A 16,185-nucleotide genomic window follows, 5' to 3' on the forward strand; every position below is an offset into this window, starting at 1 on the left:
AAAACAAAAGGGTTGACCAATTATAAGAGCGTAAATGTAGCTAAGGTATGTCTCAATATCCGTTTGATTTAAAGTGTAATTTCCTTATACCATTATACCATACTCTTAGACTTCAGGGAACACCCTATGTCCTTGGATATTGTAGATAAATTTTATTGCAAATATTCATTGAGATGTTTACACTCTAACACCTATTTGGGTGACATCATTGGGTCTTAGCAGTTAAAAAGCTACATTTGATACAGAGTGTCAAGAATATACGGTAATATATATAAAACCACTGCAGGATTTTGCAATTAGTTGTTAAGTTAAACGGTGCGTACAACACACTAAATTTCTGTTTACAATCTTAAACCTGGTGCGGCAGTGTGATAGCATATAGTGCTGGCATAATCTATAAAGCCGCTAAAGCAATTAATTATCAAAGGTTAAGTGCCCCTGGTTTGCCCATAAGTTTTAACAATTAGATAAATAGGGCCTAAAGAGGCCAGCAAAGTATTAATATTTAACCATAAGTTTAACCATAAGTTTTTCTATTAGCCCAAAGTCACAAAAGAAGTGTGCCATATGATACCTCTTTTTTTCTTAAATTAAAATTACCAGGTCCAGGGATCCCCAGGCCGAGCTGATAGATGCCTTAGCAGTGCCTTGGTCGTTCAGTCTAGCTTACGTGCCCCCCCCCCCCCATTTGCTCTCCTTCCTCGAGTGATTGCTCGAGTCAAACAGGAGAGGGCTTCAGTGATCCTTATCGCTCCTGCGTGGCCTCGCAGGACTGGTATGCCAATCTGGTGGAAATGTCATCTCAGCCACCATGGAAGCTTTCATTGAGGAAGGACCTTCTCATTCAGGGACCCTTCCATCATCCGAATCTAGTTTCTCTGCAGCTGACTGCTTGGAGATTGAACGCTTGATTTTATCTAAGCGAGGGTTTTCTGATTCGGTCATTGATACCTTGATTCAGGCTCGTAAGCCTGTTGCTAGAAAGATTTACCATAAGATATGGCGTAAATATCTTTATTGGTGTGAATCCAAGGGCTACTCATGGAGTCGGGTCAGGATTCCCAGAATTTTGTCTTTTCTCCACGATGGATTGGAGAAAGGGTTGTCAGCAAGTTCCTTAAAGGGCCAGATATCTGCTTTATCTATTTTGCTACACAAGCGTCTGGCAGATGTTCCAGATGTTCAATCTTTTTGTCAGGCTCTGACTAGGATCAGGCCTGTGTTTAGACCAATTACTCCTCCTTGGAGTTTGAATTTAGTTCTTAATGTTCTTCAAGGGGTTCCGTTTGAACCTATGCATTCCGTAGATATTAAGTTATTATCTTGGAAAGTTTTATTTTTGGTTGCTATTGCTTCTGCTCGCAGAGTTTCTGAGCTTTCGGCATTACAATATGATTCTCCTTATCTTATTTTCCATTCTGATAAGGTGGTATTACGTACCAAACCTGGTTTCCTTCCTAAACTTGTTTCTAACAAAAATGTTAATCGGGAAATTGTTGTTCCTTCTTTGTGTCCTAACCCTTCTTCCAAGAAGGAGCGACTGTTACATAATTTGGACGTGGTCCGTGCCTTGAAGTTTTACTTGCAGGTGACTAAGGATTTTTGTCAATCGTCTTCCCTGTTTGTTGTGTTTTCTGGGAAGCGTAGGGGTCAGAAAGCTACGGCTTACTCTCTTTCTCTTTGGCTGAAGAGTATCATCTGTTTTGCATATGAGACTGCTGGACAGCAGCCTCCTGAACGTATTTCGGCTCATTCCACTAGGGCAGTGGCTTCCTCATGGGCATTCAAAAATGATGCTTCTGTTGAAAAGATTTGCAAGGCTGCAACTTGGTCGTCTCTGCACACTTTTTCCAAATTTTTAAAAATGTGATACTTTTGCCTTGTCTGAGGCCGTTTTTGGGAGGAAAGTTCTTCAAGCAGTCGTGCCTTCTGTTTAGGTTCCCTGTCTTGTCCTTCCCTTTTATCCGTATGCTATAGCTTTGGTATTGTATCCCACAAGTAAGGATGAAATCCGTGGACTCATCGTATCTTGTAAAAGAAAACGAAATGTATTCTTACCTGATAAATTGATTTCTTTTATGATACAATGAGTCCACGGCCCACCCTGTTTTTATAAGACAGGTCTTTTTGCTAAACTTAAGTCACCTTTTGCACCTTGGCTTTTCCTTTCTCTTCCTAACTTCGGTCGAATGACTGGAGTGGGAGGGAAGGGAGGAGCTATTAATGCAGCTCTGCTGTGGTGCTCTTTGCCGCCTCCTGCTGACCAGGAGGCGATATCCCACAAGTAAGGATGAAATCCGTGGACTCATCGTATCGTAAAAGAAATCAATTTATCAGGTAAGAAAAAGGTGGTCCAGGAGACCCTACTCGAGGTCTCTTGCTTTTGGCTTGGATTCCAATGTAGTTCCAAACATCCTTATTCTAGTCACAAACTGCTTTGAAGCTGGTCAATGGTCAAATATACAACAAATTTCTCCTAAGGTGTTACAAAAAGTTTGTAGCCCAGATGGAGTTATCCTGTTTTTAATTAATTTTTTCCTCCACGTTATTTAAAAAAAAAAAAAAAAAAGAAATGTGGAGGCAGTCTTCTTCTCTCTGAATAGTCGGACTGACTCAGTGGTGGTTTTTTCAAATGTTTTCTTCTCTGCAGTTAAGAGGAAGATATTTTGGTAATTCTGGACAAGAAATTCTCAATCTCAGATGAGGTAAATGCCTTTATCTGATCAGGAGCTTCTTGAGGAAGTTTTAGCTGCTCTGGGTGGCTCCGACACCAGTAGTTTTTTTCTCTAATATTATGATGGACCTGTCTTGGTGGAAGTATTCCTATACCGGATAGGGTTATAGGTTTCTTCCTCCCTTTTTCTTCCCCTATACTTGGAAGGAAGATAACTAGGGGAAAATAGAATCCCCTCGATGGTCTAGAATTTCTTCGGGACTCTATGCAGATGACGGACTCTATGATTAATAGTTAGAGGGTCTACATTGTCAACCTGAGGTTAGGTGACTACTGTATCCAGTGCGGCGTCGTGCTGCATTGTTAAGTTGTCTGTTTGTATGGACAGACACCGCTCTCGCAGGAATAGGAGATGATCATTATATGTTCGTGGTTCCCAGTGGGAACCTTCAGACCAATTTTACATCTTAAGAGTCTAGACAAATTTTTCTAGTCTTTGTACCATTCTTCCATTGATCCAAGAGGGTCAATTTATGACAACAGTGGATTTAAAGGACACATATCTACAGGTTCCTATCCACTGGGATCATCTCAAGTTCTTAAGGTTTGCCTTTCTAGACAAGCACTTCCAATTCGTGGCTCTTCCTCTGGTCTGGCCACGGCTCCCGGAATCTTCACTAAGGTTTTGGGGTCTTTACTCACCTTATCTGGATGATATAGTCCAGGCAGGTTGTCCTTCCTAAGAACTCACGGGTGGAAGGTAAATTTAAATACGAATTCCTTAGTCACAAATACAGGAGTGACTTCTTGGGAACCTTATTAGATTCCATATCTATGTGAGATTTTTTTTTTGACAGAAGTCAGGAAATCAAGGATTATAGATAATTGTCTAATCCTTCAGCCCATTCCTCGGCCGTCAGTGGCCCAGTGCATGGACATCATCCACGTTTGTTCGGTTCTATTTCAGACCTCTGCAGTTATGCATACTCGAGCAATGGAACGGAGATTATGCAGGCTTGTCTCCTCCACTGGAGCAGGAGACAAGGGATTCCTATGGTGGTAGTCTCTGGATCTTCTCTCCGCAGACCGTTCTAAGACATTGTCTACAGACGCCAGCCTTCTGGGGTGGGGTGGGGTCTGGGGTTCCCTAATGACTCAGGGAGATTGGACTCAGTCTGAGTCTGTTCTTCCTATAAACATCCTGGAACTGAGAGTGATTTCCAATGCTCTTCTGGCCTGACTTCGGTTAGTTTCGGCCCGGTTTATCAGGTTCTAGTCGGACAACATTACTCAGTGGTTTTCTCCAATAATCAGGGAGGAACGAGAAGTTCCTTGGCGATGACAGAGGTACCCAAAAAATTTTCAGTGGGCGGAGGCCCTTTCTTGCTGCCTGTCGGCGATCCACATCTCAGAGGTGGACATCTGGGAGGCGGACTTTCTGAGCAGGTAGACCTTTCATCCGGGGGAGTGAGAATCTCCATCCGGAAGTGTTTCCAGTCTGTGAACTGATAGATTCTCTGGCGGCCCCTTGGACATTCAATTTAGCATACCTGTTGTCCTCCGTTTGCTCTTCTTCCTCAAGTAATTACTTGAATCAAGCAGGAAACGGCCTTGGTGATTTTCATAGCACAGGCCTGGGCTCGCAGGAGTTGGTATGTAGATCTGGTGGAGATGACATCTTTTCCTCCTTGGGGACTTCCGTAGCGGAAGGACTTTCTGATTCAGGGGTCCTTCTTTATCCCAAATCTAGTTTTCTCTGATCCTGTCTGCTTGGAGATTGAACGCTTGATTTTGTCCAAGCGGGGGTTTTCTGATTCGGTCATAGAGACCATGATTCTGGCTTGTGAATCTGTATCTAGAAGGATTTACCATAGATTTGGTGTACATATCTTTAATGGTGTGAATCCAAGAGCTACTCATGGAGTAGAGTTAGGATTCCTAGGTTTGGTCTTTTCTCCAGGAAGGTTGGAGAAAGGTTTTGAGACAAGTTCCCTAAACGGTCAAATCTCTGCGTTATCTATCTTGTTACTCAAATGTCTGGAGGATGTTCCAGATGTTCAGTCTTTTTGTCAGGTTTTGATCAGGATCAGGCCTGTGTTTCTGATCGGAACATTAATCAGGAGATTGTTGTTCCTTCCTTGTGTCCTAATCCTTCTTATCAGGAGTGGTTTCTGCACAATTTGGACGTTGTCCGTGCTTTAAAGTTTTTCCTGCAGGCGACTAAGGATTTTCGTCAGTCTTCTTCTTTGTTTGTGGTTTTCTCAGGAAAACGCAAGGGACAGAAAGTTACGGCTACTTCTTTCTTTTTGGCTGAAGAGTATCATACGTTTTGCATATGAGACTACTGGACAGCAGCCTCCCGAGAGAGTTACGGCTCATTCCACGAGGGCTGTTGCTTCCTCATGGGCGTTCAAAAAGTTCTACAAATTTTACACTTTTGCCTCGACTGAGGCCACTTTTGGGAGAAAGGGTTTTCCAAGCAGTGGTGCCTTCCGTTTAGGTTCCCTGTCTTGTCCCTCCCGTATCATCTGTGTACTCTAGCTTGGGTATTGAATCCCATTAGTAATTAAGATGATCCGTGGACTCATCGTGTCTTAAAGAAAATTTTATGCTTACCTGATAAATGTATTTCTTTTTTGACACGATGAGTCCACGGCCCGCGATGTTCTTTTAGACAGGTTGTGGGTTATTGTAAACTTCAGACACCTCTGCACCTTGGCTTTTCCTTTCTCTTCCTAACTTCGGTCGAATGACTGGAGTGGGAGAGAAGGGAGGAGCTATTTAACAGCTCTGCTGTGGTGCTCTTTGCCTCCTCCTGCTGACAGGAGGTGAATAATCCTATTAGTAATTAAGATGATCCGTGGACTCATCGTGTCAAAAAAAAACATTTTTTATCAGTTAAGCATAAATTTTCTTTTAATGTTTATTCTTCTCTTATATTTATTTAGGTTTCTCGCTTGTGTTTTTCAGAAAAAGTGATCAACAATAACATGAGAATAGTGGTGGATTCTGAATCGCGGAAAAGAAATCTTGGGCAAGTAGAATCAGGAATACCTCTGAAGAAACAGTGGTTCGATAAGTGAGTTGAAAAATCTAGATTAATTCAAAATTGCAGATAAGAGACCTAGAATTTAGTTTTTGGCAACGCATATTCTATATTTTGATTCGATCAGACTTAAAGGGACAGTCAACACCAGAATTTTTGTTGTTTTAAAAGATAAATAATCCCTTAATTACCAATTTCCCTGTTTTGCATAACCAACACAGTTATAATTATACAAGTTTTACCTCTGTAATTACCTTGCATCTAAGCCTCAGCAGACTGCTCCCTTATTTCAGTTCTTTTGACAGACTTGCATTTTAGCCAATCAGAGCTGTCTCCATGGTAAATTCACGTGCATGTACTCAATGTTATCTATATGAAAGACGTGAACTAATGTCCTCTAGTGGTGAAAAACTATCAAAATGCATTAAGATTAGTGGCGGCCTTCAAGGTCTAAGAAATTAGCATATGAACCTCCTAGGTTTAGCTTTCAACTAAGAATACCAAGAGTACAAAGCAAAATTGGTGCTAAAAGTAAATTGGAAATTACATGCGCTATTTAAAACATTAGTTTTTTTTGGACTTGACTGTCCCTTTAAAGGTATTTTAGAAACTCTAGCAAACTTGCATATTTACACACTTTTTTTTTTTTTTTTTTTTTTTTCGTGTTAATACCTAAAACTAGTTTTGAATATGTATTGGTTAAATTATGCATTTCCAAAGGAAACATTACCAAAAAGAGTGTTATTCCTTTCCTTCTTTGCCCTAAGCATAACTTCCCTGACCATGAATTTAGAGGATATTTTATTATATATTTCCTTTTTAATACAGGGAGAGTCCACAGCTGCATTCATTACTTGTGGGAAATACAGAACCTGGCAACCAGGAGGAGGCAAAGATACCCCAGCCAAAGGCTTAAATACCTCCCCCACTTCCCTCACCCCCCAGTCATTCTTTGCCTTTCATCACAGGAGTTTGGCAGAGAAGTGTCAGACGATTTCGGAGTAGTTCCTTAGGAAGGGTATCTGCCCTTCGAGATGGGACTGGAGGTTTAAGTAGTTTTGTCAGCCTCTCAGTGAGAGCATTGACGAAAGTTAGTCTGGAGATGCAGGGAGAGTGTTTCTGCGAAACCATCCAGACTTATGTTAACAGCTCCTTAAGCAATCAGCGTTGATGAGTTTCGCTTTCTGCACTCAAGTCTATGTCAGAAGCGCTGCTGCAATCTGTCAAACTTGAAGGACTGTTACTGTTCCACGGCATAGATTCCGGTAAGATCGTTTAATTTTTTACACATATTGCAAACGCCAGAAGACAGAGCCACAGTGTGACTCCTTTTTATCCATTTGGAATCAAGGGCTAATATCTCCTGAGGGGGATTATGAACATTTGGGTTTAATCATATATGCTTTATTTGATTTTATGCTGCTTTATGTGTAAGATGTTTATGGGCTCATAGGCTGAGATGGAATATACAGGTTTCACTTTCACTTTGAAGGTTGCGCAGCTTAAAAGCTTGACATGCTTTTTCTCATAGCAGGGATGGTCCTGCATTGCGCACCATGTGATTATAAAGGTGCCATTTGCTTTATTTAAAACAAAGTTCGTTTTTTCTGTAGTCCTCCGCATATCGTACTTTAGCTATGGAGGATTCTGATTCATTAGAGGGTTCTCCTCTATTTCAAAGAGTAATGCCTGTTTATATTATGAGGGAGCTCTGTAATATCCGCCTTCTCAATTATGTTCCATATGCCTTGATAAGGGGATACCACTGAGCCGCCCACCTCTGAGGAGTCATCGTCCAGTGAGGTGCACACCCTACATGCATCTTTTTATACACATGCAGTTTCCCATTGCACTGCTAATCCTCCATCTGAATGGGGCCTTTTTTCACCAGACGTTACTGCGCAATTTCATACGGCGGTGTCTGCGGCCATTAGTTCTTTCCCTCGCATTGCTAAGCGCAAGCAAAAGGTTTGTTTGACTATCTCCACGGTTTCAGGGGCCAAGGGTGCCTTCATACCATAAGATAAGGAGAACAAATCTAAGGGTCAAAGTTCGTATTTTCGTTCCTTTAGTTCTGATAAAAGCCCTGCGTCGGAGGCCTCCGCTAAGCCAGAGCAAACCAAGAGTTTTTGGAAGCCTGCTCAGTCCTGGAATAGAGCCAAACAGAGCAAGAAGCCTGCCGAGACTAAGTTTGCCTGAAGGGGCAGCCCCCGGTCCTATTTTGGATCGTGTAGGGGGCAGACTGTCATTGTTTCAGTGGCTTGGTTCAGGGACGTGCAGGATCCTTGGGTCCTGGAGGTCATAGCTCAGGGTTACAAGATAGGTTTCAAATCTCATCCACAAAGGGCCAGATTCATCCTCTCAAACTGTCTTCAAGACTAGGAAAGAGGGAAGCCTTTCTGGACTGCATAAGGTATTTGTCCTCCTTTGGAGTCATTGTCCCAGTGACTATCAAACATTTTCGTGGTCCCAAAGGAGGAGGGATCTTTCAGTCCAGTTCTGGACCTAAAGTGCTGAACAAATGTCTAAATGTCCCCTCGTCAAGATGTAGACCATAAGCTCCATCCTTCCCTTAATTCAGGAAGGGCAGTTTATGACTACTATAGATCTGAAGGAGGTGTTCCTTCATCTGCAATCCACAGGGAACACTTCCAGATCCTCAGGTTTGCATTCCTGGTCCAGCACTTTCAGTTTATTGCACTTCCGTTTGATCCAGCTACTGCTGTAAGAATTTTTTTGAGGGTTCTAAGGGCTCTTCTAGCAGTCGCCAGAAGGCTGTAGCAGTAGCTCCCTACTTGGACGATATTCTGGTACAAACACCATCGTTTCGTCTGGTGGAAGATCAATCGTAATCTCTCCTCTGTTTTTTTTTTTTTATCCCTCGGAGGGAAGATAAATAGAGAAAGGAGTTAACTTATTCCAAGCACCAGGGTAGAATTCCTGGACACGATAATAGATTGCATAGACATGAGAATATTTCTAACAGTAACAGACCAGAAAAGTTGCAAGATAGCTTTAACATGTTTTGCCCTCCAGACCTCCTTAAAGGGCAGGCTACCATAGAACTGTTATTGTTTTAAAAGATAGATAATCCCTTTATTACCCATTCCCCAGTTTTGCATAACCAACACTGTTATATTAATATACTTTTTACCTCTGTGATTACCTTGTATCTAGGAACCTTCTTCCAGCCCCCTGATCACATGACTGTGACTGTTTATTATCTATTGTCTTGCATTTAGCATTGTTTTGTGCTAGATCTTAAATAACCCCCTGTGCCTGAACACAGTGTTATCTATATGGCCCATATACGTACTTTCTGTCTCTTTGTGTTGAAAAGAGATTTAAAAAGCATGTGATAAGAGGCAGCCCTCAAAGGCTTAAAATTAGCATATGAGCCTACCTATGTTTAGTTTAAACTAAGAATACCAAGAGAAAAAAGCTAATTTGATGATAAAAGTAAATTGGAAAGTTGATTAAAATTAAAAGTCCTATCTGAATAATGAAAGTTTAATTTATACTAGACTGTCCCTTTAAGGCCATATGTGGCTCAGTGTATGGGGGTGATTGGTCTCATGGTGTTCAGAAGGCCGTTGTGACTGTGCATGCTGAGGCAGTGGAACGGCGATCATTTGGATATGTCAACAGATTTCTCTGGACAACCGGTCGAGAGAATCGCTCTCTTGGTGACTGTCCGGATCACCTGTCCCGAGGGACATCCTTTTTAAGACCATCCTGAGTGACTGTGACTACGGACGCAAGTCTGTCAGGATGGGGAGCTGTTTGGGGCACCAAGAAGGCGCATGACCTGTGGACGCAAGAGGAGAGCTCCCTCCCGTTCAACATTCTAGTCTTTCGGCAATATTCAGTGCTCTGAAGCCTTGGCTCCTACTGGGTTTGTCCCAATGTATCTGATTCCAATCAGGCAATATAACCTCGGTGGCCTACATCAACCATCAGGGGGGAATGAGAAGCTCCCTAGCAAGGAGGAAAGTATCTCGGATTCTGGAGTGGCGGAGACCCACAACTGTTCGCTGTCAGCCATCGAAATTCCGGGTGTGGAGATCTGGGAAGCGGATTTTCTCTGCAGACAATCCTTTCATCCGGGGGAATGGTCTCTCCATCCCGAAGTGTTTGCGGAGATATGCAACAGGTGTGGGAACGCCGGAGATAAATCTCATGGCGTCCCGTCTTATTTCCAAGCTACCCAGATATGGTTCGAGGTCCAGGGATCCTCGTGCGGAGCTAATAGATGTATTAACGGTGCCTTGGAGGTTCATTCTAATTTCTTTTTTCCTGCCATTACCACTCCTTCCTTGAGTGTTGGCTCGAATCATACAGGAGCAGGCGTCAGTGATCTGATTGCTCCATTGTGGTTGTGTAGGATATGATTCGCAGATCTAGTGGGGATGTCATCCTCTCCTCCTTGGAGGTTACCTTGTCGCAGGGATCTGCTGGAACAAGGCCCCTTCATCAAAATCTAGATTCTCTGAGGCTCACTGCGTGGAGATTGAACGCTTAGTCTTAGCCAAGAGAAGGTTTTCTGAGAGGGTTATTGATACTCTCATTCAAGCTCGTAATCTGATTACTCGTCACATCTATCATAAGGTGTGGAAGACCTACTTATTCTGGTGTAAAGAGCGTGGTTTGTCCTGGCACAAAGTAAAGGTTGTCGGGATTCTTTCTTTTCTCCAGGAGGGACTGAAGAAGGGGGCGCCTCAGCTAGTTCCTTGAAGGGACAGATCTCGGCCCTGTCTGTTTTACTGCACTAGAGGCTCGCTGAGATTCCGGATGTTCAATCTTTTAAGGTTCTGTCTAGGATCAGGCCAGTGTTTAAATCTAATGCACCTCTTGTTCTTAAGGTTTTGCAACGGGCTCCATTTGAGCCTATGCATGAGGTTGCTGCCTTGCAATGCGACCCACCTCATCTGGTGGTCCATGCTGATAAAGCTGTTCTACGAACTAAGCTAGGATTTCTTCCTTGGATTGTGTCAAATCGCAACATCAATCAAGAAATTGTGGTTCCTTCCTTATGTCCTAATCCTTCTTAATCAAAGGAACGTTAAGATGCAAAATCTGGATGTGGTTCATGCCTTGACGTTCTATCTTCAGGCTACAAAGGAATTTAGACAAACTCTTCTCTGTTTATCTATTCTGGAAAGCGTAGGGGTCTGTTTGACCTTCTTCTCTTTTTGGTTGAGGAGTATCATCCGCTTAGCATATGAGCAGCGGGACTTAAACCTCCTCAGAGGATTACGTCTCATTCTACGAGAGCAGTGGCTTCCTCTTGGGCCTTCAAAAATGAGGCCTCTATGGATCAGATTTGTAAGGAGACTACCTGGTCCTCCTTACATACCTTTTCCAAATTTTACAAGTTTGATGGTTTTGCTTCTGTTGAAGCAGCCTTCGGGGGAAAGGTTTTGCAGGCTGTGGTGCCCTCAGATTAGGGGCCACCTTTCTTTTTACCCTCCCGTTAGCATTCATTGTCCTCTGTAGCTTGGCTATTGTTTCCCACAAGTAATGAATGCAGCTGTGGACTCTCCCTGTATTAAGAAGGAAAATATAAATTGTGACTTACCAGATAATTTCCTTTCCTTCGATACAGGAAGAGTCCACAGCTCCCGCCAATGTGTTCCGATGGGCGGCCCTAAATTTATTTTGTTTTCTTCTGGCACCTTTTTCACCCTGATATTTCTCCTACTGTTTTCTTGTTCTGGGGGGGAGGTATTTAAGCCTTTGGCTGTGGTGTCTTTGCCTCCTCCTGGTGGCCAGGTTCTGTATTTCCCACAAGTAATGAATGCAGCTGTGGACTCTCCCTGTATCGAAGGAAAGGAAATTATCTGGTAAGTCGCAATTTGTTGTTTACCTAAAAACGTTTGTGTGTGTGTATGTAAATATCATTATAGTTTACTATTAAGGGAAACAATTGCAATGTTGGTAGTCCTGGACTAGCAGAAATTTCCAGCTTTGTGTGTAATGTGCGTTTATATATTTACAGTGTATGTCTTTGTTTGCTGGTAAAATGTATTTGTTCATTGGACTCTTACTTTATGGTTTGCAGATCATCTTTCAACAGAGCGAACAATCCTGGTTTCCAGAAAAAGGTTCCGTTTACAAATGAAAACACTAAACTTGAGTTAAGAAGAATACCTCCGGAATTAAATAACATCAGCAAACTAAATGAGCATTTCAGTAAATTTGGTACCTTGGTTAACTTGCAGGTAATATCTCACTTTGTGTCTATTTTAGAGGTTGACGCTGGAAGTATGAAACTTAGAAACAAATATACATTTTAGAAACTGGTTTAGTTAGTTGTAAGGGTTTATCAAGTCTGTCTTAAGATTGTTGTGTTTATTATTTTGTGCACTTCTTTTTCATGAAAGCCAAATGGTATTTATTTTGATGCATTTTCCTGCTCAGGTTTTATTATAATTATTACTCAATGTGAAGATTTATTAAATACATATTCTAATGCAAAAATGGTACTGATAAATTATTGACTGGAGCTCACAATGTGTTTAACCCCTGTAAGGAGGTTAAATACGCAAGTTAAGCCCTGCTTGAGAGCCGCAAGACCTGTATCTTCAAGCAGTGATTGGCAGGTTCATGCGACTGCTTTTCTTAGTTGGCTGACTGGGTGTTTCCTGTTCATGACCTTCAATGCTTCCCAAGCGAGAATTTACCTTTTTGTGTTTATCCCTTTTGCATGAGTTAAAAGCATAGTAAACTTGTCACTGATGCAAAAATTACATTCACAAATTACATGTTCTAATTCATTACAGCATTAGAATGCCCCTTTAAGTAAAATAAAAAATATTGTACAGCTTTTTTAAGCCGGAACTATTATACAAAAGTGTAAACACAATGCTTGCTCTACCTTCTCTTCTGCACTGAAGATAAGTATGTTTAACATCATATATGTACTGACTGAATATTAATGTACAGGTTGCTTATGCTGGTGATCCAGAAGGTGCACTTATCCAGTTTGCAACGCACGCAGAAGCTAAAAAAGCAATATCTAGTACTGAAGCTGTTCTAAATAATCGTTTTATCAAGATGTATTGGCATCGTGCTGGTTCATCTCTTCACACACAGGCACCACAATCTCCAAAGGTAATTTTTTTTTTTCCTACAAAAAGTTAAAGGCTTCTGTAGTTATTTCTTCTTAATATGAGTATGACTATTTTGTTTTCACACTGAAATAAGCCATATTTGCTGTAATAAAATGGAAACTATATCCCTTTGTTCCTTCCTTCCTTTTTCCTTTTAAATAGATTTTGTTTGCTGTGTTAGAAATATTCTAACACTTATATTAAAGGGACAATAAACACTAAATAAATGCTAGATACAATGATGCATTCAAAGAAAAGATTAGTCTGAGAATAACATGTAGATATATTTTTTAGTTTCATTAGCTGTTTAAAAAGACAAAAGGTTTTAGTGTCTATAAAACAATGGCAGCTGTCATGTTGTTGTAACTTAGGCTACCTTCTCTGTTGTGGCCAATTAGCAACAGTTATAAATAGGTCACTAGAGTTTGCAACCAAAGGCTGTGTAAAATAAGTGTTCTCCATGTCCATTTCTATCAGGACCTGAAAAGTTCAGAATGAAATTACAGAAAAATATATAAATATATATATATATATATATATATATATATATATATATATATATATATATATATATATATATATATATATATATATATATAATGTGCGTTCAATGTCCCTTTAAAAAGGTTTTGTAATAAATGTTTTAAATGTTTGACCATATTTAATTAAATACTAAAGTCGACTGAATTGTTAAAGGGACAGTCAAGTCCAAAAAAAATCATGATTCAGATAGGGCATGTCATTTTAAACAACTTTTCAATTTACTTTCATCAGCAATTTTGCTTTGTTCTCATGGTATTCTTAGTTGAAAGCTAAACCTAGGAGTTTCATATGCTAATTTCTTAGACCTTGAAGGCCGCCTCTAATCTAAATGCATTTTGACAGTTTTTCACCACTAGAGGGCGTTATTTAATGTGTTTCATATAGCTATCTTTAAAAAAAAAATAAAGGTTACAGGAATATATCTATTAATACCCCACTATAGCCAATAATATAAGTAAATAATTAGGTCTCATGTGTGGGGGGTGCTCACTGTCCGTAATCAATGTAAGTAAAACAACAAAAAGAGAAAAGGTGGACAGCAGAGGAGCACTCAAAGAAAATAAGGGAGCAATATAACTATTGGGGGCAGGGGGAAGGGAACCCTATCAGGGAAATGGATAAAACGTAGCTTTTAATGAAAATGTATTAATATAGTGTAAAGTGCACTGTGTGCATTAATACTTAGATTAAAAACTGAAGGATATAGTGAGCCAGCAACCACGTAGCAAAATAATAACTTGTCAAATAATGTAACTGAAGAGACTGCAAAATACCCGGACACCCACAAGCTAAACACCGGTAAATAATTAACTTAAAAGAGAGAGGTATACCCTCACAACAAATTACTCTTATTACGGTGCAAGCTCAAAGGCAGCCAAAAAGTACAATTAAGTCTAAGACAGAAGCGGCTATTAGTCGCTCATATAGAGCTTAAACAAATTAACTGGACTCAGAGACCACGCCTGATGTACATTTCGCCGACACACGGCTTTCTCAAAGGCTGAGAAAAGCCGTGGTTGCTGGCTCACTATATCCTTAAGTATTTAATCTAAGTATTAATGCACACAGTACACTTTACACTATAGTAATTAATTTTCTTTCATGTAAATGGCAAGAGTCCATGAGCTAGTGATGTATGGGATATACATTCCTACCAGGAGGGGCAAATTTTCCCAAACCTCAAAATGCCTATAAATACACCTCCCACCACACCCACAATTCAGTTTTACAAACTTTGCCTCCTATGGAGGTGGTGTAGTAAGTTTGTGCTTGATTTTTATGTTTTCTTCTATGATAAGCGCTTCTAAGCATTCTGAAGCCCAATTACTCTGAGTACAGTGGGACGTCAGTGGGACGTGAAGAGAGTATTGCCTGTTGATTTTTTTTTTGGTTTCCCTCATGGCAAATCTTTTCAAGAGTTCTCTGTAATCGGTCGTAGGGATTCATCTCCTACCTCCCTTTTCAGATCGACGATATACTCTTCCATTACCTCTGCTGATAGTTTTCAGTACTGGTTTGGCTGTCTGCTATATGTGAATGGGTATCTTCGGTAAGTATGTATCATTATTTAATACACTATCAGCTGTCTTTGGCGCTTTATGTATTAATATAAAGTTTTAAATATATGTATTTACTTATATTTGCCATGAGTCAGGTCTAGGTGTATTTCCCTTTGCAGTCTAACAGTTTCAGTATGAGAATGATATTTTAGGAAGTTATTTTTTAAAATTTTCTTACCTGGGGTTTAGTCTTTTTTTTTTTTTTTTTTCTTTTCCAATTTGACTTGTTTTTTCCTTAAATTTTTGCAGGTAAATCTAGGCTCGCGAGGGCTCAAAGTTTCTTCATTTCCTGCGTCTTTATTGACGTTTTTTTGTTTGGCGCAAAGTCTGGCGCTTGTTATGACGTGTATCAGACAGGAGAGAGAGTTGGTTATTCTACTAGCTCTTGCGTGGCTTTGCAGGATCTGGTATGCAGACCTGGAGTAATGGCTTCCTCTCCCTCCTTGGTGACTGACTCTGAAGAAGATCCTTTGAATCAGGGTTCCATCTTTCGTTTTATTTTTGTTTCTCTAAAGCTGACTGCTTAGATTTTGATCGCTTAGTTGGTCTAAGCGTGGTTTTTCTGACTTGGTCTTTGAGAACATGTCAGGCTTTTTTGCCAGTTACTGGAAAGTTTTCCATAAGATTTAGCGGTGCAATCCATGGGTTTCTCTTGGAGTAGGGTAAGGATTCCTGGGAGTTGTCTTTCTCCAGGAAGGCTTGGAGAAGGGTTTTTTGGTTAGTACCCTCAGGAGTCAGATCTCTGCCCTATCCATTCCCCCATCTCAGACGTGCCAGATGTCCAATCCTAATGTTATATAAAAATCTCATGCTGTTTACTGAGCGAGTTCTTAGAAATTGAAACTTCTTCTTTCTCTTGTTAAGTGTATCCAGTCCACGGATCATTCATTACTTGTGGGATATTCTCCTTCCCAACAGGAAGTTGCAAGAGGATCACCCACAGCAGAGCTGCTATATAGCTCCTCCCCTCACTGCCATATCCAGTCATTCTCTTGCAACTCTCAACTAACATGGAGGTCGTAAGAGGACTGTGGTGTTTTATACTTAGTTTATTTCTTCAATCAAAAGTTTATTTTTAGATGGTACCGGAGTGTACTGTTTATCTCGGGCAGTATTTAGAAGAAGAATCTGCCTGCGTTTTCTATAATCTTAGCAGAAGTAACTAAGATCCTTTGCTGTTCTCACATATTCTGAGGAGTGAGGTAACTTCGGAGGGGGAATAGCGTGCAGGTTTTCCTGTAATAAGGTATG

The 16,185-nt window shown here is 40.7% G+C and overlaps 1 protein-coding gene across 1 annotated transcript in view; it reads left to right on the forward strand.

Moving 5' to 3' along the window:
* Positions 1-16,185, forward strand: part of RBM26 (RNA binding motif protein 26) — a gene marked incomplete in the record, with an annotated part of 247,005 nt that overhangs the window by 125,472 nt on the left and 105,348 nt on the right. Inside the window, 3 exon segments of the mRNA XM_053705484.1 lie at positions 5,645-5,753; positions 11,782-11,941; positions 12,666-12,833. Of these exon segments, the coding sequence (XP_053561459.1) occupies positions 5,645-5,753; positions 11,782-11,941; positions 12,666-12,833 (437 nt within the window).

Source organism: Bombina bombina, chromosome 3 (genome assembly GCF_027579735.1).
Source record: "Bombina bombina isolate aBomBom1 chromosome 3, aBomBom1.pri, whole genome shotgun sequence".
Classification (NCBI taxonomy): domain Eukaryota; kingdom Metazoa; phylum Chordata; class Amphibia; order Anura; family Bombinatoridae; genus Bombina; species Bombina bombina.